Source organism: Thermobia domestica, chromosome 2, assembly GCF_964235325.1.
Source record: "Thermobia domestica chromosome 2, izTheDome1.hap1.1, whole genome shotgun sequence".
Lineage (NCBI taxonomy): Eukaryota > Metazoa > Arthropoda > Insecta > Zygentoma > Lepismatidae > Thermobia > Thermobia domestica.
Genome location: NC_137455.1, coordinates 359505508 through 359532074, shown reverse-complemented (window position 1 = coordinate 359532074; position 26567 = coordinate 359505508). Strand labels below are relative to the sequence as shown.

Here is a 26567-nt window from a genome sequence, read left to right as displayed (position 1 = left end):
TGAACACAATGGCATCCTTGTATATTATACTTATTTTCACTAGCCCGCATGAAGGTCCACACAAGCATGAAACGTCATTGTATGTGTCCACTCTCTCATTTAAGTAAAGGTAGGTATCCTCATACCACAGAACATTCCATTGCCAAGCGTTGTCCACTTTTACACAAGCATGAAACGTCAGATGAGTTCGTGTTGCATGCAGCTTGTAGAGATACCAGCGTAGAATTTCCAGGAGAAATTTCCATACGGCATGTCCACACTGAGAAAAACAATTGTAGGTGGTGTAATTAAAATGATAGGTTACATGCGTAATTCCAGTAGTTTTTGGACAACGTACAGCAGACGTATAACTGAAAACGCATGTTTTGTAATACTTTCTGTATAAGTGTTCCATCTATACGTACTTTCTGTATGATACAATGTAGGCGGTCGGGATTTCACATATAAGTGGACGTATATAACATATAGCTGACGAAGGTAACATAAGTATATGCATGTGATATACCTAAAACTATTATATGTCAGACATCCTGCAATGGCATGATGTAACATCTAAGGGCATTGCCTATGTAGCATACGGATAACGTATGTTCCGTACTGATTTCTATAGTAAGCAAGAGGATACCGTATATTTGTACAATATACCCCTGTCCGGAGAACGAATTTTTCTCAGCGCATATTTTGATACTGCATTCGCACTTACTGGTAAAACGGCATATTGTTATTCACAGATTTCTGCACAATGCCAATAGCAACCAATTTAAACTTCGTGCTGCGTCACTGCCTTACGACCTTTTCCTGGTTTCACTTATAATATACCGGTCTCCTCTTCAAACCTCATGGTGTAATAGGACCATGACGTAACGCCGATTATAGGCGGTATTCGCAAAGTGCACGAGCACTGTTTTTCTGTGCATAGTACAGTTTCAATAATAAGGTCCGCTTTGACAATGTGAGCACAACTGATATCTTATAAGCAATTACTGGTCTTGAATGACGATTGGTTAGATTAGAATAGAGCGTCCCTTCAGCATCTAGATTATATGGAACGTAGACCCACATCTTAACATGGGATCCGAATCATTAACATGAGCTCCCACTGTGAAATGAACCCACGTTCCCTGTACCAAAGTAGTCATAGTCAAGTAATAACGCGGGGGGCGCGGGGGCTCAGTGGTAGAGTATTCACCTCCGGTACTTGGGGTCCCTGATTCGATCCCAGCTCGCGCCGTGTGGACTTTGGGGTGGACAAACACCGTGCTCGTGGGTTTTCTCGGGGTTCTCCCGTTTCCTCCCACTTTCTTCATTCCACCATTTCACTCATTTCTCATCATCACCGTCTCCTTTAGCCTAACCGGCATAACTGTGGGACGTAAAACTTAAAGATTTGATTTCATTTCTTTCAAGTAATAACGTTTCGATGAGTTCGTAGATAGATAGAAGAGTTACACTGAAAGTGAAAACATAGCCAAACTTTGTAACCATGCTTTAGTATGTTTTACTTGTACCGTTAGTGAAATCATTTGTCCAATGTATCGCCACTAATTATGTAAAAATGCTACTCACGGGTTCAATTTAACAAAGATGCCGTTGCACATCGTTACATGTTGAACTGTTGTTTTAACTTGCGCTGGTAGTAAGATTAAGATGAACGTTTGGAAAGAGCTTGAAATTAGGGGGAAAATTGAACAATGTTAAAACTCTACAATAAATCGTTATGATTCAAGCAGAAAGATATTTCTTATGAAATTAAACGTGTGAAAGAATATTTTTTTAAAAATAATAATACAATAATTTACAACGGAAAAATTCGAGAATTTGTCTACTACCAGAGACTGTATGAGGTTGAGCAGTACGTATGGGAAGACGATTGCAGCGGGGGATTATGTGGTTCAGATCCCACGCTAAGTTTATAGGTCCACGTTTCATGTAGCCTCACTGCTGAAAAGGACGTTAAACTGAAAATCAAATTTAATGAAGATGATTGAAGCTCATTAAGCCAGAGGCACACAAAAACCAAAATATTTAAACAACAAAAAAAAAGTATTAAGCTAGCTGTACACCTGCTTATCAATTCAATTTCCATTGGTTTAGGGCTCCCAGATGTCCCAGTTTAGAAAAGACAATTCCGGATTTACATATTTTTTTAGCCAAAGTATTGACAATAAAGGTTCTTTTTTTAAGTTTAACGTTCTAGAATTATGCTCTTTAGGGTAAAGGACATGGCAAATTAATGATTGCAAAATTATTGTTTTTGTGTATATGCGTGTTCTCCCACCGGAAATCGAATCTCAGAACCACATGCACCAAAGACACACGTGCTAACATTAGACCAGCGGGCAATTCCCACCCAAAATGTTCAAATATCCCGTTTTTCTCGAGAGAACGTAAGTTAAAATCATTTGTGCTATAAATTAAAGAATCCTTCATTTACTATTTGACGATATACAACTAATAGAAATAAGCTACTAGGGGACAAAGTGGTTTAGTAGTTAGAGCGTTGGGCTCATATCCGTGTGGTCTCGGATTCGATTTCCGTCCGGTGTTTCCCAATTTTCAGTGTCCATCCATCGTCGTGAGGCTAACTGAGGAGTGATGTAAATAAAAGACGTAACGGCCACTAGGTGTAGAAAGCTTATGATACGCCTATTAGAGATGAAGCAACGCATCGCGCTGACCATGTGCGCGCCCTACCGGTTACTAGCGGATGGCGCTGGAGCAGGCTTAGGGTCACAAAATGGCCTGTTACGCCTAGTGTCTTTTTGTTTGTTTGTTTGTTTGTTTTGAAATAATCTACTATGTGTTACTTTTGGTTAGTGTTGACCTATTATGTACGAATAATTAACACTGATATTTGAGCGAAAACCAAGTCCATAACTATGATTATACAGTAAATTTTCTTAGGGTGTCTTAGTATTTTAGTCACAAAATCTAGGACCTTCTACACTGGTTTAAAGTTCTACCACGAGTTTGTGTAAGTCATTTCGCAAAAGAGGGAGAAAACTAAAATGTTTATTCGCGGAATGAATAATGCGTTTAATTAAATAAACTCAAAATTCCCACTTCAGGGCCTTCAAAGAAGAAAGTAACTAACATATTATTTTCAAGAAGTTTTAAGACCTTTCTTAACATCAAAAGAACATATTTGCGTCAGAATAAATTTTAGAATCTTTACGAGTGACAAAAAAAAAAAAAAAAAAAAAGACACACTGGACTTGTCTAAATAAAATCGGGGTTCAGGCTACATGCACGTTTTTACCCCGAAATTTACCCAGGGTTATGCTGAAAGATACTCGGTCTCCTTCGTGTTATAAGTTGAGACAATTACCCAGGAGCGTCATTTCAGATTTTGCTTAGGGGAGGCAAAACCCCTTGATATAAGTAGAATTTCGCGTTTTTCACTCATTTACTACTACTCTATTGATAAAATCTATATTAATCTCAAACTCAGGGGGGGAGCAAATGCCCCTCCCTGCCCCCCTAAATGACGCCCCTGCAATTACCCTTCTTCAGTCTGCTTCTTACAATTACATTTTTCAAAGTATCCTCCTAGGCGTTTTACGATATAATCAAATATATTGACTTCGTAATAGTAAAAACGTTAAATGTCTATTATAGGTGTTGGGAATATTGAATCGAAATCATACATGAAGTTCCATTGCTACGAAGTTTGACTTCCTGTGAGATACACTATTTAAAACATTCCCTGATGATAACATGTCATCACATCATATAAAGTGTTGTTTTAACTTTCAGCCCCGAGAATTACCGAAGAAATGAAGTCAAGTTTGTCCTTAAAGCCGGGAAGAAAACTAATATTTTATATTGATAAATTATTCAAGCACAGCGAATAAAAATCAGTACCGTATAATTCAATAGCGCACATGGTGTTCCTCACCGCTTCGTTCGAACATAACTACATTAGCAACACCAGACGTTCTAAATAGGAACTTGAAAAGTTCCAGCAGTTAGTGTCTAAAGCGTTATGACTGTACAGGACTGTACCTGTGTTTATAAGTTCTAGATGTTCCCAAATATAATCCTACCTAGTTTGCTTGCGTTCCGTCCACTGTTTAAGTCTGCAGAGCTCTCTGAATCGCGATCTTTTAATTATGATAATGTGGTACTTTTCTTGTTCCTAAATTACCTCGCCATTCCTATTCTTATTTTTCTTACACCTTTTATTGTACATCACAGTGAAGTCTCAACAAGTAAATATTCCAATATACTGACGTGGGGCAACGAGTTACAAGGGGTAAAGAGCACCTAAACGTCATTATTTGTGAAACCACTAATCACCGCAGTGCGACACGGATCGGATCATTTGATGCAGTTGTCCTTGCTTTATTTGACAGCAGACATTGTTCTTCACAGGAGCTGATATGCACTTTTTGAAATCGTTGTATTAATATTCTAATAGGTAGGTGTTCCGCAGTCACTAACTGCGGGGGAGAGGAGGGGGTCTCGAGGTCCTAGACTATTAAATTTCCTACACGACAAGCCAAATATCTCGGTTTCGGAAACATCAGGATTCGACTTCGGTATTTCTCTTTTTGTGTTGATATTGTGCAGTCAGTTTTTAGTAGATTTTAAGCTTAGCGTCTCTTTCGGCAGCGAGGCTATGTGAGACGTGGAGTTACAGTTTAAAGTGGGATCAGAACCACGTGATCTACTGCCGGAAATCGAATATGTAAAATAAATAAACAATAGTAATGAATATAACTCTGGCTGTTTAGCCCACAGTGTCAGGCAACAAGCGCCAATTGTAGACCTACTTTTATATATATATATATATATATATATATATATATATATATATACTAAGACTTTTCATAAGTTAATGGTTTTATTATGTTGCCACAGGTATGTATCATATAAGTTTTGAGTAAAGTTTCAGTTCAATGTGTCTAAATGAATTTTTTTAAGTACCGGTACTTTTCTAAATTCTTAGGTGTTGCTCATTGCCCCACATCACCCTGTATATATATATATATATATATATATATATATATATATATATATATATATATATATATATATATATATATATATATATATATATGAATATTTCTATTTGTTATCTAGAGTATGACTATAACATAATATAGAGTGTGTGTATATTAAGGATATAAGTTCCAACCTTGTGTGCAACTAACTTTGGCTTTGTTAGATATAACTATATTTTCATCTATATTCTGTTGCTCAACAGAGAAGAGATTATGGGAAGCAAATTGAGTTCTGTATGTGTTGAGAGTTTCACATTGTGTTGCTGAGATTATCTCGGAATTACCCGAGACTTCACTTATGAGGGTTTCCAGGTAACAGAACATTCTCTCTTTGTGAGATAAACTACTAAGATTAATCTGGCACAAACGTTAACTCTTCGCCCTTTGTAGCGTAGTTCAACGATTTGTGTGTGGGAATGTATTTTAAAGCAGATACTTGATTCCATGCACATATGAAATTGAACAAATATTATCACTTTCAATGTATTAAAAAAAACACTGTGATTTTTAAAATATATATATATATGTTACGTCTTCAATCTGCATAAAAGAAAAAATACATTAATGGATGAAAGATATAAGAAGCACGTCCAGAAAATAAGTGTACCTGATTTTTGTAGGTTTCAAAAAAAGTATTTAAAACAAAACTTTTACATGCTTGCATCTGTATATATGCGAACTATTTATTCATTTAGTCACCATCTCTCTCGATACACCATCTCTCACGATACGGGGGAGAAGTTTGTAAGAAGTTTGCCACCACCTCTTTTGTCTGAATCTTCATCTTCACCTTCACTTCTTCGTCAGTTAAAATTTTTTACCCATCTATGTGCATCTTCAGAGAAGTGGACAGTCTGACGGCGCGAGGTCAAAAGAATGCGTATATCAGTCAAAATCGACGATCTTCCACACCTTTGCTGATCGTGCACATCACCACGATTTTTTTTTAATTCACGACACCAGCTAAACACACTCGTACGATTCATAATTTTTTTCATCATAAACTGACGAGATCTCGTTAACAACTTCAGAAGAATTTCCCTTCACAACGAGATAACGGATAAAGCTGTTAATCCTGCAATTGGCGGCAAATTTTATTGACATCTTTCACGGGAAACGTTACTGTGATCACAGTTTTGGTCGAACTGACGCATGATTTGGCTCACTGGAAAGGATAGGAATTAAGCTAAACGGCAATGTGACCAACATAGCAATAACAAATTTCCTCTACTCGCCAGGGCCCTAGCACACTTATTTTGTGCACGTGCCTCGTACATTATTCCAACAATTATTTACTCTTGATTCATTATTTTCAATTACTTTTATATCTTACAGACTAAATATCGTAAGCTTAAATACAGATCGATGTCATATCGTAAATGATCAAAGAGTTCCCTTGTGGCTATATGGTTAATATAAGCACCTTCGGCACAGGAGACCTGGGTTCGAATCCTTGTGGGAGCTCATGTGGTTCTTATCTCATGTTAAGCTGTAGGACCACCGCTCATGTAGCCTCGCTGCATAGATAAGCCGTGGATCTACAACTTAACATAAATTAGTAAAATGAAATAACAATAATTAAAAATTAAATAGACCTAGAAACAATTACTGCGAAAAAAAAAAATGTTTCGCAACTAGTGGTTCTCAGACATAAATTTAATGGCTTGATATTTAGATATACTGATCTGATGAACTGTCAGGTTTCTCTTAATTAATTAGGTCCACTAGACATTTTTGGAATGGTACGTTTGAGCTTAAGTACGAAATGAAATCTTTTAGTTTTACGTCCCACGGTTATGCCGGTTAGGCTAAAGGAGACGGTGATGATGAGTAGTGATTGAAAATGGTGGAATGAAGAAAGTGGGAGGAAACGGGAGAACCCCGAGAAAACCCACGCACACGGTGTTTGTCCACCACAAAGTTCATTTGGCGGGGGCTGGGATCAAACCCGGGACCCCAAGCACCAGAGGTGAACGCTCTACCACTGAGCCACCGCGACTTTTTGAGGCTCGTTTTGGTGCCTCTCTAACTCTGGCGCCCCGGGCAGTTGCCCGGCCCTTGGTCCGCCCCTATCTTTGGAAGTCGGAAAGATCGCCCATTTTATGAAAACATAAACGTCGCCCATTTTACACTATCACCGTCTGTCCAGTTCATTGCACACTGCAGTTTTACTAAGCCTGATGTATTGTAGAATTTCCCTTAACATCACCATCGCTAACAGTCCGAAATTGCGATTGGCGCCTGATCACTGCCAATCCGGACATCTTACGTGTTTACAGCTCCAGGAGTCTCCATTAAATAACTAGCATTTAGTTAACATGCTGCACTGTATCTTAAGTCATATCACTTTTTAAAAAATACAGGTGGTTTTTTATGACAATTTTCCCAAGAAGATGATTAGGAAATTCTGTTCATACACCGTATTTCTTGAGTTAATGTTTTTACAAACAATTTGCAGTACGATATGAGGGTAATTTCTGTTGGAAGAAAGGAAAGTTTACACGTGCGGATGTGCTTCTACTATTGAGGGACAATAAAAGAATCGTTTTCAAAAAATATGTTTAATAGCTCTTTCGAGAAGTGATTTCTTAGTGTCCGTCTTAAAGACGGAAACACACCCAAAGACGTAGATGATAGCCAGTTAGAAGTTTCTGACTAAATTTTAAAGTTACACTTTTTTTTTATGAGATTCTCGAAAGAAGAATTAAAAATTTGTCTTTACCTTCTAAAATAAAGATACTGGTACTTTATTTGAGGGTGAAAATCAAGAACTAAAATTCTCTTGAAAATGATTTAGGCAATCTGAATTTCGTAAATGAACATTTATATTATCAACTTTACAGCGTTGGGTTAAAAAGTAATCATAAAATATCAGGTTAGCACTATTACATGTGGACGATTGTTGTTGTTAAACGTTAAGGAAAGGGTTTATTTATAAACTTATTTAGTTGTAGAACTCGAGAAGTCTTAGTTTAAGTGCTAATAGAAGAGTATAGTTTCTCTCGAAAGAGTTTCCGAGGAAATAACTTAGACAGGCGATATTGTTTGCATTTTACTAGTTGCTTTACAATACTGTATCAACATTTCAACATTTGACATGAGCGAGTGTAGTATATACTGAAAAAGCACCATCTGTTTGTTTACTTTAGCTGTAAATCTACCTTCTTACTGTATTCTTTGTAAGAAATTGTATTATGCAGAGTCCAGAGATGTGCGTCTACGCGTAAAAAACGATAGTTTACGTTTACGTGCCAACTATGCGTAGACAATGTAAACAACGTAGACTATGTAGAATATGTCAACAACACGTAATTTAATATGGCGTCGTGGACAATAAAGGAGCTTTCTTTTGTCGTTACCTTGCGAAATTGCGTACAAAATAAAATGCCTAGACCAGCGAATAGTAACTTTCGAATACTTAGTTTCGTCTTGATGAAGGAAAATGAAAAATATTATGCATTTTGTAAAATATGCAAGAAAAAACTGGCAAATACAGCAGCTTCAAGACTGAAAGCCCACAGGTGAGATTAGTTTTGTAAGTTTCATTATAAAAGCAGTGCTCGAAGTGGAAAATCTAAGGAAGTGGTATGTGCAGAGCAGAGTAAACATACAGATTAGATAATTCCCTCTACTTTTTATATGTTAGTCATTTCCCTAATCTTTCGCTGCACCGAAGCAAAACAACTGAATGAGGAAATATGAACAAACGAGCAACGTAATTGTTCCTTACATTTGATAGTGGTTGTCTACATAGTCTACACGGGAAAAGGTGTAATGTAGATTACGTATAGATTACAGTAGACAATCGCGTAGACGTAAAATTATAGTTTACGGCACATCACTGGCAGAGTCACAACACTTTGGTGTAAAGTGGAAAATTCAAGAACAATATTACTGTGGCTACTTCAATTAAATTCTAAATGCATTGTTTTTAAATCCTTCATAGGGGAAACAGTATTTTGCGGACTGATAAGGCCTTAATTGGTGTAATGAAAGCAGGAGCGGATTCAGGATGGACTTCTGCAGGCACGTAGCCAAGGGGTGGGTCCGGGGAGTCCGGACCTTCCCCCCCCCCCCTTCGAGACCAGAAATAAAAAAAATTAAGGAAGGGCGAAACAAAAAGAAACAAGAAATAGGAAGAATCAGCGTTAAAAATAAAGATAAGATATAAAGATAAAAATAAAGCTATATATATATATATATATATATATATATATATATATATATATATATATATATATATATATATATATATATATATATATATATATATATATATATATATTATCATTGCTTCCCTGTAGTATCAAACATGTTATTTCAGAAACGGTTTTCTACTGCTCCTTTAACTTGTCATTTGGAACAGACAGTAATTGACGGAATAAGAAAAACAAAAAAGTTATGTAGAAAGCAAATCTTGTTGACATTTGATTCAACAGAGAAAGGAACGCAGATATAAAATATTTTACATTATTGGATACGTACTTTTTTTTAAATAGTTGAGGTCATAATAAAAGGAAAATTGTTATATTTGGATGAACAGAAGAAGGAACGTAGATATTGTTATAAATATTCTTTTATTCGAGATTTCTTTATAATTTGTTACTAAAATACTTACTAACATGCATGGGCGCCGACCCTGGGGGCCGAAGGAGTTCGGCCCCCAAAGGTCATGTGGGCCCCCTTGTTGTATTTATGAATATAATTTGAATGCAATTTGTCTTAAAATCCTCATATATGCCTTCTGCATCTGAATGGACCCCCCAAATTTACAGAGAAATCGGCGCCCTTGCTAGCATTCCTAATTTTAAAGTGTTAATAAACCAATATATGTTGATAGTAAAATAGTTTAAATTGATTAAGCCCCTGGTGTGATAACCACAATATTTCATATCAAATTCTCCCCCCTTCCCCTCATCACGAAATCCTGACTAAACGAACCAATATATGTTACCAATAAAATAGTTTAGAATAATCGAACTCTGGTGTGATAACCACAGTATTTCATTTCTCGGACCCCCCCCATTACGAAATCCTGGCTACGTGCCTGACTTCTGAGGGGTGCGGTGAGTTGTAATATTGATACTTAGAGCTGCTTTTAAGAGCTCCAAACTCTGGAATGTGTTTTATTTATATATAAAATAAGAAAGTGTCCTCTTCTGGGGGGTCGCCCCGATCGCTCCCCCTGGATCCGCCCCTGAATGCAAGAGACTTCAAGAATAACATTACTGTGGGTACTTCAATTTACTTGTAAACGTATATTTCCTTCTTTCATTATTTTTCACAGATGGAAATGGTATTTGGCGGAATGACAACAGCTTGAGTAGTGTACATCAGAAGGTTCAAGAATAGCATCAGGCTGACTGCTACAATTTATCTGTACAGTTACCTTAATTTCTTTCTCTTTGTTCTTCGCAGGTAGCACAGTGGAAACTGTATTTTGTGGAGTGACAACAGTTCGATTGGTGTCAAGTGGAGAGTTTGAGAATAGTGTCACGGTGGCTCTGCGGCAAGCAACGGAAGACGATATAGTGGACGCTACCCTTATTTGTGGTCTCTGAGAGGTACATATTTCCATTCATTATAGTCCAGAAGGTATAACGTCGTTGCTCGTCACTGGGGGTGTGGTAAGAAGATAGCCAATCATCACCAACCGTCTACTGCGCTCAGCGAGCCACGAGTAACCAAGCTGGCCACTCCCCTTAAACGTCTCTTCAACTTTTCGCGGAAAGCCAACGACGTTATATCTTCCGTACTTTAGTATAGATATTTCTTTGATTCACATTAAAACTTCACATGATGCTATCAAGGGCGCCCATGTTGTGGTTTCCAAGGGGGCGCAAATATAAGCGAGGTTTCAAATATAGTTTCAAATTTTGCTATAACTAATGTAAAAATTCTGTTGGGTTTTCTATATTCCCAAGTACGATTTTCTCTTGGGGGGGGGGGCGAGCGCCCCCCTTGTCCCCCCTGATGGGCGACCTTGGATGCTATTACTAACGGGGATCTCAGGCTACAAGTGAAGAGTCTTGTAATTCTCTGCTTACATTTTCATCTTGACAATTAAATTCCAAGCGTAAGAATATTTTTCCTAAAAATCACCAAAGAGGCGGTTCAGGCTTCTCAAATATTATACAATAAAAATTAACCCTTTAACTGCCACAATGTATTAACAAAAACTATATTCATTGGGCCAAAACGTAATTTTGATTTTTCTCATTTTATTTGGACCGATTCTGCGTACTGCATGTGTATAATCTTCGAAAACAAAAAAAGTGTGAGGCATCTATAAGTGCCACGTGGCACAAATTTATAAAAGCAGTGAGTCATAGCGTTGATGCCTCATGGCGGTTAAAGGGTTAAAACAGATTACAAAAATATGTATTAATGATTGAGTTATCATATTAATGAGCGATTGGATATTATCGGATATTGAAGCATATATCATATACCAGTACACTAAAGTAACATTTAGTACTAGTACAGAGTTTGTAAAGTAGAGTATAAGAAAGGCAGAGATGGTGCGGGCATCATATTGAAAGTATTTAATGTAAATCTGTGCTCGATGGTCTATGATCTCCTAGCTTGTTCCTACCTATCTCAGCAAACCAAACGAACGTATATGACAATAGAACTAAACCAAAGCATATGGCATAACAACCCATTTTTTTTTAAATATTTGAGTTGTACGTCCCATTTTTTGAGTGAGCCGTTCCAACACCATCTGTTAGCGACCAATTGAGCTGCGTTCAGCATACCAACGAGCTAATGGTCAGCGCCCTGTGTAGCCATCTAACAGGTGCAACAGAAGCTTTCTACATCTAAAAGAATAGACCTAGACATTGCCCAAAGGCGAACAAGGGCATCGATGGTGGAGTATACACTACTAATATTCCCATGGTTGTGCACTGTCAATACTTCCATAAGAATGTAGGGACGTAGCATTACTTGTAGTACACTATGGATGCAAAAGTTGGTCATTAACACGGTGAGATGAATCAAAAACAACAAATATACACACGTACGTTTTCGTATATTCATAATTGAAAGTCAAATTTTATGAGCATAAAAATTGATATACACACGGACTTCTTCCTATAATTTCCATTGAAATTCGAGTTGTATGGGCATAGATATGATATAGAGACACTTCTTCCTACATTCTCTAATGAAATTCGAGTTGTATGGGCATAGATATGATATATAGACACTTCTGCCTACATTCTCTGTTGAAATTCGAGTTGTATGGGCATAGATATGATGTAGAGTTGAAAGTCGAGTTGTATGGGAATAGATATGATATATAGACACTTCTTCCTACAGTCTCTATTGAAATTCGAGTTGTATGGGCATAGATATGATATATAGACACTTCTTCCTACAGTCTCTATTGAAATTCTAGTTTTATGGACACGTACAAGAAATATAGACGTAATTCTTTGTATAGTCTCCGTTGGAAGTCGTTATTTGGGTACAGACAAGAAGTGTATAAGTATTTCTTCCTACAACGTATATTCTTCGTTGAAAGTCGAATTATTTTTCAGTATTTCAGTTTTACGTCCCACGGTTAGGCTAAAGCAGACGGTGATTATGAGAAATAAAGAAGGTGGAATGAAGAAAGTGGGAGTAAACGGAAGAAACCCGAGAAAACCCACGAGCAGGGTGTTTGTCCACCACAAAATCCACTCGGCGCGAGCTGTGATCGAACCAGAGACCAGCTGTGAAGCTCTACCACTGAGCCACCGCGTCCCCGAAAGTCGAATTATATCATCACATACAAGAATTATATCGACGCATTGTAATGTAACCTATGTATAATAATTTTTTGAAAATAGAGCAACAGACTTAATTTCTACAGAAAAAAGCAAATTCACGTTCAAGGAAGTGAAATCACAGAAATGAAAGTGCCAGACCCAAAATATGCAAACAAAGAAGGAACTTCTACAGGTGAAAGGTCAAGACAGAAAAACATATTTAAACTCACCACAAAATAAAACAAAGGGTCAGAAAAGTCTGATCGGTCAAAAGCGACGGATTGGTCAGAACCAACGTTATAATCTCCATCGTCAAGTTAGTTGATTTACTAAATTACTAAGTCGTAATAATGGTTGACATTGTATCGAAACCTTCATTAATCCTGTGAGTAGAAACCTTTTAATTTCAGTTATGTAAAGACACGACATACATGAAGTTCGTGTGTTTGGAGGTCTTCCTCCTAGACAGGCTTTCATTTATTCAATCCAAAATTATGTTTTGTATCAGTGGTTTAGTTAAAATTCAATGTAACTTTTTGTCAATAATATAAATAGATAGATGTATCTAACTTATTCGTTCAATTTACTACCGAGGATTCAATAATCTATATTTTATTCTAAGAAACTTTACATATCTTCATCTAAAAAATCTCTATCTCAAGAGTAAATGTACTCACATCTAAAGAAATAATTTCTTTTGAATTAACACGATCATTTAAATATTGGCATGATCATTAACCTCTTCATGACCAAGTCAAGCGTCTTTTATAGCGTCTATGAACCTTGTATCCTCTTTTCCCCAGCTGTCATTTGCAAAAATGAATCAAGATGACACAGCATTCGAGATTTTGATTTACCGTATTCGCAGTACTGTTTAACAAAAATGCCACAGGATCACTCAAACTCGACTTTAAATCTTAGGCATTTATTGCAAGAGATCTTTCAACTGACTCCACCATCTCAATTAGTTCTGTTGTTGACGATTTCCTCAGTATAGGTTGAACATTTGAGGACCTTTTAGCCTCACTAGACAATATATCATGCTTGCAGAGAAATATTAATTGCTCTTTAGTTTAAAGAAGTCTTTTTGTGCTCAAGAGGTAGGATTTTTGGGTCATGTAGTTTCAAACGGAAAAAATTAAAACTCAACCATGCTAAGGTACAAGCCATTTTGGCACTTCCATGCCCAAATCCAGTTATGCAATTAAAATCGTTTCTAGCAATGGTCAATTATTATACGAGCTTTTATGTAAATTTATCATTAATTGCCGTCCCCTCTATTCAGCACTCAAAGGGAATCTACGGAAATTTAATTGGACAGATGAAATAACATCGGCGTATAACAATTAAAAAAAATACAGAAGATCCTATACTAGAAAGTTTCCACCGAAAATACAGACCATTTATTAATGACAGATTCCAGTTCCCTTGGATGTGGTTCAGTGTTAATGCAAAAACAACAAGATTCCTCCATTTGGCATCCAGTAGTGTATGCCTCGGCTAAGCGCCCCTTAGAGTTAAACCTTTATCTATTTATGAGCAGGAGTTTTTCGGTATTTGTTACTTTCTTATTAAATTTCGGAAGTATTTATTAGGATCTCTCTTTATGCTCTTAACTGACAACTCAGCGTTACTAGCTCGTAGGAATCTACAAATTTATCTCATAAACTTTAACGATTGACAGATTTCATTTTCCAATTTGACTTTAAGTTAGCTTTAATTAAAAGTTCCCAGAATTACATAGCAATTTTTTCTATCACGACAATTTCTAGAATTTGATAGTTAGGATTTCCACCTAGTAGAACCCCCATCAAACTTCCTTCCGTTTTTGGCTCTAAGAACAAAGCCGTAGCTGAATTACTAAGGCAGGATAAGTTCTTTTCAAAAATTGTTCATGTCTTGCATGTGCAAGATACAAACACTCTCTATACACCACCTGGAAGGAACAATATTTTTTCAAATGTAATATTTTATACTGCCGTTATTTTTACAATGATACTAATAGATCTTTACTGTGTATTCTGAACCAGTTAAAAAACGCCCAATAGCAGAAGTGGATACACCTTCTGCAATATACCCAGGTTTTCAAAAGATGAACCCGTTAATCCGTTTGAAATACTTTATTACAAATTAAAAATCATGATTTCACTCCAAGATTCGCACTTGACTAGATTGTGCTAAATATCGACGGGCATATTTTAAAACGAACATTCATGATGAAACACAACCGCCTATGATGTTATTTCATGCCTTTATATTGGTACATGTGGTAAATTACCCACAAGTGAAGGGTAAGGGGAAAAACAAGGAATGTCCATGTGCGTTCTTTTTCAGGTGCTTTGTCTTATCTGTTGGTGACTCTTGGTACTATTTGACTGTATATGCCATGCATGCGTAGATGTAGAAATATCCATGTAAAAAGAGGCTAAAAATTTGACTAACCCTATTCTTTTTACGCTGTTTTCAATATTAAAACGCCATTTTCTCGAAAAGGCAATTTTGTGACATTCCTTCTTTTTTACCCTTACCCTTCAAGTCATGATGAGAATTCTTACTTTTATGTTGCGGCGGACCCCTATACATCTTTCAGGTACACCCACATTGCACCTTCGGCGTTAACAAAGCTTTGTGAATTATAATAATAAGCAATAATAAGAATATTGCAAATGAGCAATGCAATTCTTAAGTTTTTTTTTAAAGTTTACTAATAGAGTTACATATTTCTGTTTACTGTTCTGAAATCTTGTTGTAACAACACTAATTTTTAGTGTCATGTTAAGGCTATGCAAAGGCATATAAGGAGAGTCAAGATCTTCATTTCTATATGTCAATTTATGCTTTAATTTCTTATTGAAAAATTTGGTCTATCACAATCACAAATTAACCGTACTGAAAAATATTCAAATGACCATATGATCTGCTAGTTGACTGGCGCAAGCTTGAGAGGCTAGTAACCTATATGGAGAAACTTTTCTTTGCAGCTTTCTGCAGAATGACATCAGCATGGAGAAACTTGAGCTTATCTTCTGCTTAGAGCGCCAAGGTTTATTTTATCTAGTGGCAAATATTCGTGAGGATATCTTTCCTATTGTATGTTTATGATTACACGGACGAATATCATTGAATGATGAGAAAGTTAATGTCACGAAAGATATGTATTCTTTACATGGGTTTGGCCATACAGAGATGTGTTACTTCGTAGAAGCTCAAATTCTAAAATAATATTGCCAGAAGATATGGTGAATTTTAATACATGTGTACATACTTTTTTACATGTGAATAAAAACTGCTGATCCCACATCTCACTCTTACACTTCAGGTTCCAATAATCAAGAAAAATTGCTGGATTTCAACGTCCATCTTGTCTTATTTACCTATATATTCTTACGGTGATTGTTCTTAGTTCTGGGATTATCTCTTCGTTTTCACCCACCGAAATAATTATTTTCTACCTGTTAAGGCGGCAGACTACTAAATATTTTTGAAAAACTAATAATTTTTCTTTTGCCCATTTTTCGTAAGTGGAAAGAGGTAATAAAATGTAACTTACTACAATAATAGATAATGTTATTCTACACCCGAAAATACGAATCGGAAGAATTTTTAGTGTTGCCATCCATAGAAATTACAGTGTGACCAGAATTTGAATTACTCAAAAATCTAGGTAAAGGCAACGACTAGAAAAATGAACTCAACGGTAATTGATGACTTATCATGCTGTCTACCTTTCTTGTTTACTACTTTTTAAATAACATTTCTATTTATTTTATAAAACTTACATAAATTATTACATAATAAATAAGTTATTACAAAATAAGTAGAAACATTTTTTAAAAAGTAGTAAACAAGAAAGGTAGACAGCATGTTAAGTCATCAATTACCGTTGAGTTCATTTTTCTAGTCGCTGCCTTTATCTAGATTTTTGAGTAATTCAAATTCTGGTCACACTGTAATTTCTATGGATGGCAACACTGAAAATTCTTCCGATTCGTATTTTCGGGTGTAGAATAACATTATCTATTATTGTAGTAAGTTACATTTTATTACCTCTTTCCACTTACGAAAAACGGGCAAAAGAAAAATTATTAGTTTTTCAAAAATATTTAGTAGTCTACCCCCTTAATGTTTCATTTTATAAATCGTTGATTTTCAAACTCTATGAAGTTACTTTGTACTGATTTCAAAATTTCATGTGAATATAGTTAAATTGTACAGTATGTTTAGAAATTTTTCAATTGCCAAACTCCGGTAGGTGATTCCTTATAACAAACAAAAAGAGAGAAGTCCAAATAACATGAGTCGAAAACTACTTGTTTTGGAGTTATAAAACGCCGAAAATGCAAAACATCGTCTTTGAAAACGTCTTGGCTTAAAACTTTCACTGCAAGCGGTTCCAGCAATTATACAAGAACTAGTATGCTCCCTATCTAAATATCTTTGATTTATCATCCTTCAGTATCAGCAAACCGAATTGTATACAAGAAGTTGAGATACGAGATTACAATTGTATGTACTAATTGAGCACTCTTTTTTTGCAGCTACTAAAGAACGAGAAAATATGGATATTTAGAAGGAATGCATATAAGTTCTTGTTTAATTCTTGAACTGCTTGCAATACGTTGAATAGTTTGCAAACTAGGCCGTTCTAATGCATAATATCTCGCACTTTAGAAGATTTGTACCTCTGAAAGGAGAGGTGTTTGTCGACCTATGTTTATTACAATTTTCTTCTTTTATTTCACATTAGGAATCACTTCGCAGAATTCAATCATCGAATTTTTAAACATACATTAAATACTATTCTACAGTATATTGTAAAATAATAGAAAATAGTAGTTTTCTTTAAAATATAGTTTCCTGTTAGTTTCTTTTGAAATATACTTCTTATTTAGGATTTCAAAGCGTGAAATATGTAATGTAATACATTATAAGGTAAAAATATTTTCATATTACACAGTGTATATTAATATTTTGTTTTCTTATTTTCTTACAGGCACTGATGTAGAGGAAAACATACTCATATTTTTTAAAGTATTTTTTGTCACTACTGATTTCTTTACCAAGAATGTTTGTCAAATCTGACTTCATTATGTATAAATAAGAAGAAAAAAGGCCAAAAGCAAACATAGTAATAATATTTTGGAATTCAAGAAAGAAAACAAAGAATATTATGATGTAGTAATATTTTCATACTAACAATTTGAACTGTATAATTAGATGTAATAAATAAATAAATAAATAAACTTAGATTTATTGCTATGTATTTGGCAGTATACCATTCGTATCAAGGCAGCATATCAACTCTTGCAATTCTACATTAAGATTTAAAAAGTACACTTGTTCTGTTCTGTGTTCGAATCAACTTGTGAGCAATAGTATTTCCCAGATTAAATTATTTTGATTCAAAGCACATTAAGGAAAAATATTATAGAAGATTTATTGTTTTATTTTCTTATAACTATGTAAATAAGTAAATATAAATAAAATGAATTTTGTTGTGTTTCTATTTAATAATGATTTTATATATTGTTCTTATGTAGTTTATTTGTGTGATGAATAGTTATTTTCTACATCCTATTTGTTCACTGATATATGTATTAAGATATCCCATGAACTATTTATTTATTAACAAATAAATATATAAAGATATCAAATATACAAGTTTTATTTTATACAAATATTTCTATAAGTCCTATATCAAACATTCGTTTCATGAAATATTATAAGGAGAAGTTGTATTTACATTATGAGTGTGGAAAACAATAAATCAGCGCTGATTAAATTCCTATAATATTTAATTAACGTTTTTCTTTCTATGATTCTTCTGGCAACGTGCGTCTACAGTCAACATTGGCGTTAGGAACTACTGAATACGTACTGTTTCAACAATAAGAAACGTCTTTATAATATTGTTGTGGATGATAGTATGCGAAAGTTACTGTGAATTGGGTTGGGCGAGTTTAATATTTTGCACCTTTTCCAATTTTCTATATCTTAAAATAACACTAAACACAATTCGTAAAGTTTAGTTAAATTAATTCGCATGCAGTTTATATTTTTCCTCATTACAAGAAACAAAAGTTTTCAAAAACATAAATAATATACAATAATTTTACTTTGATAATATATTATTTAATTTAATATTTGTATGCGTTTTTCATAAGAAATATAGAGACAATATTTTATAATATTAGCTTTCTTTTGTACTTCACTTACTTACATTACTTCATCAAACATATTTCATAATGTAATATACGAAATTTTTATTCCTACCATTAATTCATATTCGAATCTTAATATTATTATTAACATTTGTTCAACATTTTAAGGTATTACATATAGAAATTACTTATTTGAACTCTATCTCTTCCAATGATAGTGCCAATCAATATTACAAGTTACAATATTCCTAACCATATTTAAGTTGTATAATTGGTTCCCTAATAAATACTTTTTACAAGCACTACTGTTAAAAGAACTCAAATGAGCCATACGATATTAAGATCACGCAGCGTATTTAATATAATTTAATTCATACATTTTACTAGTTGTGTTAATATAATGAAAGCGATTAATCAATATTTTTTTTTACAATTTACAATTTAATACGAATATTTTCGATTATCTTATCAAAATATTGACTCATCATTTGTCTCAAACGTTTTATTGCATTCCTTGAAATTATTTCAAAATGTTTCATAACATTTTTGAAATTATAGCAAAATATGTTGAAATACAATTAAAGTAAAACAATTTCGAGTACTAAAAAGAACAAAATACATAAAAAGTAAATATCGTTTTAAGTCATACAAATGATAAATTATGTTTATATACAATTAAAGTTAATATCATATTGAACAAAGTAAATATCAATTTTTGAAATGTGGAGTATACAATAAAATGTTCAAATTAAAATGAAATATAATCATGAAAGTTATAAGATTTAAAATATATTAAAATAAAATTCAAATGTTTAGATTTCATATGAAATAAAAATAATCCATAAGGTAAAATTATCATGGTGGTGATCAAAAGCTTAAACAAACTTGAAATGACTATTATTACTAAAGGAAATGCGTGTCTTTCTGAAGAAATAAGATGTGATTATTTATTGACTCAATAACGATGTACTACTAATAACATGGTTTTTCTTTTCACTCAAACAAATATTTCTGGAAAACATAAGGCCATTAAATTACCTCACGCTTTTCTGCTAGTTGTTTCATCTGCTCATATATTAGTCCTTTGCTGACGTGAATCAAATACGTCATTTCGGATCTTTTATGATCTTCTAGTTTTTCCTAATACTTTCCTAAAAATATGTTTTTTCATTCTGAATTGCACATTATCACTTCTCTTCTTTATTGTGGGCAAACTGCATTAACTGCAATTTTATTGAAATTAATATTTCCGTTTTCTGCTTATTATTCATGGTAGTACAAATTATTTAATAATCAGTTCAACTAAATACATATAGACAAAATAATCACTAGCATATAGGGATATTAATCCATTGGAAATATAATTCACTGAGGTAGGAAAATTGTTTATGGACAAATAAGAATACTCCATTTTTAACATCTGACATAAGTTTAATTTTAATACATTCTTTTTCCTCTTATTACTATTATTATTGATCTTATACTACAATGTTATAATAGTTTCCCAAGTCACACAGTTATATTTTCCTTAAAATTGTTTAGAAAGATAATAGCAACGTTATTCATACATGAAATAATATTGCTAAAACTAAGAAATGCTAAGAGTATATTAAAGTAGTAGTTAATACATTCTTGGATTGTTATACTGAATGTATGAACAAAAATTATACGTATCACTATATACTTGACATTGCTTTAAAAATACTGTAAGAAAGATTGTGGAAAAATATTTTATACACATGTAATTTCCCATAATACTGTAAACGAATTTCAAAAACATATTGAAGCTGTATTATTATTATTTATGCAGTTTCATTTTCTTCCGAATTAAAATCAATTTTGGTCGTTTTACATATAAAGAGAAGACTGCTATACATATTCCTTGGACGCAGCTTGTTATATCATGATAAAATTTTAAAAAGTATCAGTTACGGTTTTGGCATTTTTATTGCGATTTAATTTTTCCCTCTATTTCAATCATTAACTCTTCTGGAACTACTTCATCTCAAGATGGGAAGATCTGCTTTAGAGTAAACTTAGGTTTGTTTACTCAATGCTAACATTGCAGATCTGCTCTTTATATGTTTACGTTCAAAATGCAGAGACTGTAATTATGAAAGAAATATTATATTATTTATTACTCGGCTGAATGATATTACGATAAGAGTGGTACAATATTGAAATTCCTAGTGAAAGCTATCATACGGTATATTTTCTGTAATTCCATAATGTATTTAAACCTACCTTTTGACATAAGTGTATTCATCTTTTGTCATTCCATTATATTAATCAGTAATGATTATACAAAATTATTCTAATGACATATCAACAATTCCGGAAACTCCTAATAATGAATAGTACTATATTATCTTTATTAGTTCATTGGTTCCTCAACAAATGTTCATCAGCATTAACATGCAAATTATTCAGTTAAATCACACTATGCTAAGCTGAAACATAGATTGACATATCAAGTAGTAATATGGGCTTATGTTATTCTAATGTTAAAAATTGAATACAGTTATGTTATTATTTGGTAGATATTATCTTCCTTGAAATGAATGAGAAAAAAGTACACCTTTCATTACTGTAAATGTATGAGTCTCTGATTGAAAACACATGATCACTCAATCATAAAAATAACAGTATCTAAGCTTAGTATCCTTCTAGTATAAATATTACAAGTAGTTCTTACTTTTAAATATTTCGTAATTTCGTTGTAAGTATTCAATGAATATTATGTTCACAAATTACCTTCAAAATACTCAAATCTTGACCAATATATTTTAATTTGCTAGTATGTAAAACTAAGGAAGTCAATTCGAAAATGAATAAAATTCACATAACAAAAATTGTGAATTGAAAATTGGAAAATGTTCTTGCAGCCTGTGTATAAGCAATTATGTAACCGTTTCTTTCTAATATTTTGGCATTATATATTATTTCCAATTCAACTGCTAAGTTGTTATTTCTTTAAAAATATATCCTGTTTCAAAATAGAAATTACATTTACATTATTATTAATAAGTCATTAATTATAAGTAACATTAATTATAATATTACTTTCAAACTAACCAAAAGTCAAGGCTAAATAGATAAAAATACCTACATATAATGCTAAACAATAATGTTAACCAAGATATTGTATTTTAGTGGGTTAATGATATGATATGTTTTGTCACAATTTGTATAGAAAGATGTATACAAAGAAACATCCAGTATGAAAAAGGTACAATGAATGCATAATATGTTTAAGATTATTTCATTAGCTGTAGAAATCCAGCTTCAAGTGCAGAAGACATGTGACAGCCTATTTAGTCTATATATAGCCAAGAAAGTTTAATCCAGAAACGTTAGTGCATTTCTTGTTGCAAACGCTAACCGAAACAAAAGATATTAGCTACTATACACGTTGTTAGTGATGAGTTTCTTTGATAGCTCAAACTCAAGTCTTCTCATATATTTTTAAACGTCTTACTCAAACAATTTATCTATCAACATATGCGTTAGTATCCTAAAACGAAACTACCACAGTAAAACATTAGTTTGAAGTTGTCAGAAATTATATTCATTTATACTTCGTATAAGCGATAATCTAAATAATCCAACCACTACACGGTGCCAAGATCAATTATCAGAGAATAAATAACATTCTACAACTTGTTCACACCGAAAGATTACTTCAGTAGTCAGTAATGTGGTACACACAGAATCAATTTTTGATACAATACCATTTTACTCAATTACTTAGATCTCCTAGATCTTTCCCTCATTTGATCAAAAGAACAAGGAAGATCATCTTACTGATGATGAGCTTTCTCTAAGTGCTCCTTGCTTGGTTTTGACTATGCTTGAGTGTGATTTCATATACTATTGGAGTTGTGAAAAGCTTATCCTTGAATTATGCATTTGAATCTATCCTATTACTCAATATGGTAATATTAATATCGCCACACGGATTCATAGATTTCCTCCATGTTTACTTCTTTTCCAATAAATGAAACCATACTAAATTTTAACTACTGATATGTAGTGCTATGTTAAGCATCATTTGTCGCACACATAGTCAATGAAACCTTTAACTAACTTTTGTAATTTGCAGCATTGTTGGCTCAGTATAATTCTATTTATATTTTCCAGATCATTGTTTTCAGTTAGAAACGTTAGACATCAATATCAATTCATATGTAGTATTGACGTCATTCTTTTACATGTTCATATTACCTTTGCAATGAATGTGTTGCAAATATGTCCTAGCTTGAAAACAATCTTATAATTAGATTTTTATTATAAAAATACACCATGTTACTGTATTTACGATACTTGCCTATTTAGATTCTATTTTCTTACATTCTACACTTTCCTAAGCCAACAGTTTTGCATTTAATATTGATTTGAACTATGAAAAATGATTCTTTGATTTACTTTAAGAACAATAAAGGAGAATAGTCCGATGGATTAGGTTAGATAACCGCATTTCCAACGTCTCCCTCAAATACACTTATTTCATAAAAGTAAATAATTGTATGGACAAATGAAAGTTACGGTGATATACTGTATATAAGTAATTTAAACACGCATACACAAAATACAGATCGAGATAAGTTAATCTATTAATACTGTAGAAAGATGAAGTAAGTCACGCCTTTATTCTGATAGAATGATAATGTTTCTAATAAAAGAAACAACTGTTTCGTTTATGACAAAAGTGTTGCTAGGCTGATAACAAAATAGGACATAAGCCACTGTGACTATCACCCATCCATATGAATTTTCAACTTTCAATGCCCGTTGTTAAAACATGGTAAAATTTGCAGTCACTCTTTTATAATGTAATTGTTTGGCCATTTGCCAATCAGAGACATTCATTGCAGCCGAATAATCAGAACCTTAAATTTTTATTCTGTTTGATATGTAACATCTAATACTTTGTTCACATCAACTTAGAATCTGGTAAAACACAAGAAAAATAAGTTGTATTTGTATATCCACTACGCTTTGAATATCCACTACGAAGTACAGGTTTCCGAGTATCAGTCAGTCTATTCAAAAAGTTGTTTGAAAGAACAAAATTCTTAAATAATTGACCACGTAGCTGTGTAAAACAAATATATCTTTCTAAACGGATATTGATCTGATAATGATAACGGGTAGCCACGAGATATTTTACTTGTGAAAGCACAAGGTCTGAATTTTCTTATATCTACTCTTTTATCCTTCTCAATTTTGTATACATTAACAGCAAGAACTGACTCCTTTTGTGTCTTTGGTATTATTTACATCTTAATATATTTTGTTAAAGTAAACGTATGTTACAATCTCCCTCATCGAATGCAGGAAAGGAATTCCGTTACTTTATTGTGGTTACCCGTTTGGTGCTTTTGGTCATTATTAGCACACAGGAAGAATCTATTGAAATTATTAAATAGCTTGAAGTTCTAACAATTCTTATATATTCACAGTGCATGTAAGAACCTATAGAAGATAGGCAATCACAAAATGAAATCAACTTATAGTAACCACAAGTTCCACTGTAAGTAAATCAAGAACTACTTCTCCTTCGAGCAGATCACATCGAGGTACATGATCCTCTGTAGCAGGCATACGATCAACCTTGATATTATACAATTTACACAACTAACTTCAGCATGCTACAATAAAAGTTTTATGTGTTCTTACTGCTTAAATGTTTCTTTGTAGAAGAACAAGAAAGACTAGAGTCACATCAGAAAAGGTCGAGTTGTTAGTAATATGTAAGTTCTGTCGGACGTCCTTCCTGACCCTGTTTTCCGTTGTTAATGTTTGAAATATACCTATAGAAGTGTTTCGGGTGAAGGCTAAGGAACTTATTTTGAGTACTTAGCGCGAAAGGCTTTATCAACTAAAGCCTTCTTTGTTGGTTCTAAAACTAACAGACATTCTTTTAGTGCATGAAGCCCAGGTTAGATTTCAGTTGGAGATTATCGAAAGTAAAACAGTAGCTGATGTTCCGATTTGAAGTGTAGGTCACGTCCTATATATCCACATAAGCAAACCAACAAAAAGTTGTCAGATTAAGTGATTATACGTTCAGTTTGTTGGTGTGTGATTAGCGAATTGGTTCCCGATTTTAATATTTCCGTTATACAATACCTGAAATAGATAATTGTTTGATGTACTTGGTCTTCATTTTAATGATAATGCCTATTCAATGCCAGAACTAACTTTTAGTTGAAACCGAATTCGACATGATGTTCATCAAAGACAATTACAGCTTCTTAAAGTCCAAGCCTAATTATAAAAGTTGATAGAAGAGACATAATGTTTATATATTAGGCTTAAGAACACGGAAAATGTACCGGTAACACTTTTCTATTCATTTGTTTATTTTAAGATTGTAAGCGTTAACGATTAAACTCTAAAAAAAAGCTTCTGACAGAGATCTTAAAGAAAAAAATTATGTTCGAAATGATCAAAAGTGGATCTTGTGTAAGGAACTCGCCAAATGTAAACATTATCACCATTTTCTCTCTCTAAAAAAGTTAACAGAAATTGATTGTATTCTTCCTAATTTACTACTGGGCAACAGACACTTGAATCAACAAACATTTTCTGAGCTCATGGGAATATATATACACACTGTATTCTCAGATATATTATTAACTTACTGTTTTCATAACATTTATTGTACATCTACCCTCTGGAATCTATCTTGAGTAAGTTAATAACTTCAATTATGTAAGTTTTGTTCCAGATGGAGCGTATACACTTATATAAGGTGTTTCAGGGGGAAAACAATATTTTCCAAAACGATAATATCGATGGTTCTGAGCATGATAGATTAAATGAGCAGCCGTCCAATTGTGAAAAGTTACCAAGACAAAATATTGTACTACATGTACACAGGGACCAAATATATATATATATATATATATATATATATATATATATATATATATATATATATATATATATATATATATGTCATCGATTTACTTCACAAATAATAGCACATCGTTCATAATGCAAAGGATATTGGGTTTGTTATACTGATTTGCAATACTAGGGCTGAAAATACGTCGCCACGTCGCTCAACAACTTTGGCACCTGAATTCAGCACATATATTAGATGCTGACAATACGTGGTTCTGCATAGTGAAGTTCATCAGGAACATGGAGTACCTACAGATCCTCATCAATTAAAAAAAAACTTGCAGCTGGAAACACGCCAGATATCTGGGTTGGCAACGGCTAGCTAGCGACCACAATGTCAGGAAGTTGGTAGTGATGTATGAGGGTAAACTCCGTACTACGTAAGAATCAGTAGAGTTGTAGTGTGCAATGAATTTAGCAAACGATGATAGCGTGAAATGGGCAACCTCTCTGATTTTCGAAGAGGACAAATTCTTGGAGTTTGGGTATGAGTGCGAGCGTGACCAAAGTTACAAATGTGTTGCGTTGGTCAAAAAAATCCCAGTGATAGTTCTCGCCGAGTATTAAAGAGAATTGCCACGCGGACCGTCGAACGATTGCGGTTCAAGTGATGGAGGAATTCAAACAACACATTCCACAGCCTAGGTTGACAACAGAACTTAAGATTACATGGCATGGACATAATAATCGGGTTGCATGCTCAAAAATACTAATAAAGGACTATAACGCTTTAG

General features: G+C 33.6%; 1 protein-coding gene across 1 annotated transcript in view; it reads left to right on the top strand.

Moving 5' to 3' along the window:
- Positions 1–18881, top strand: part of LOC145678819 (corticotropin-releasing factor-binding protein) — a 530344-nt gene extending 511463 nt beyond the window's left edge. Inside the window, 2 exon segments of the mRNA XM_081749360.1 lie at positions 10425–10570; positions 17754–18881. Of these exon segments, the coding sequence (XP_081605486.1) occupies positions 10425–10567 (143 nt within the window). The 3' untranslated portion in view covers positions 10568–10570; positions 17754–18881.
- Positions 18882–26567: the final 7686 nt, after the last annotated feature.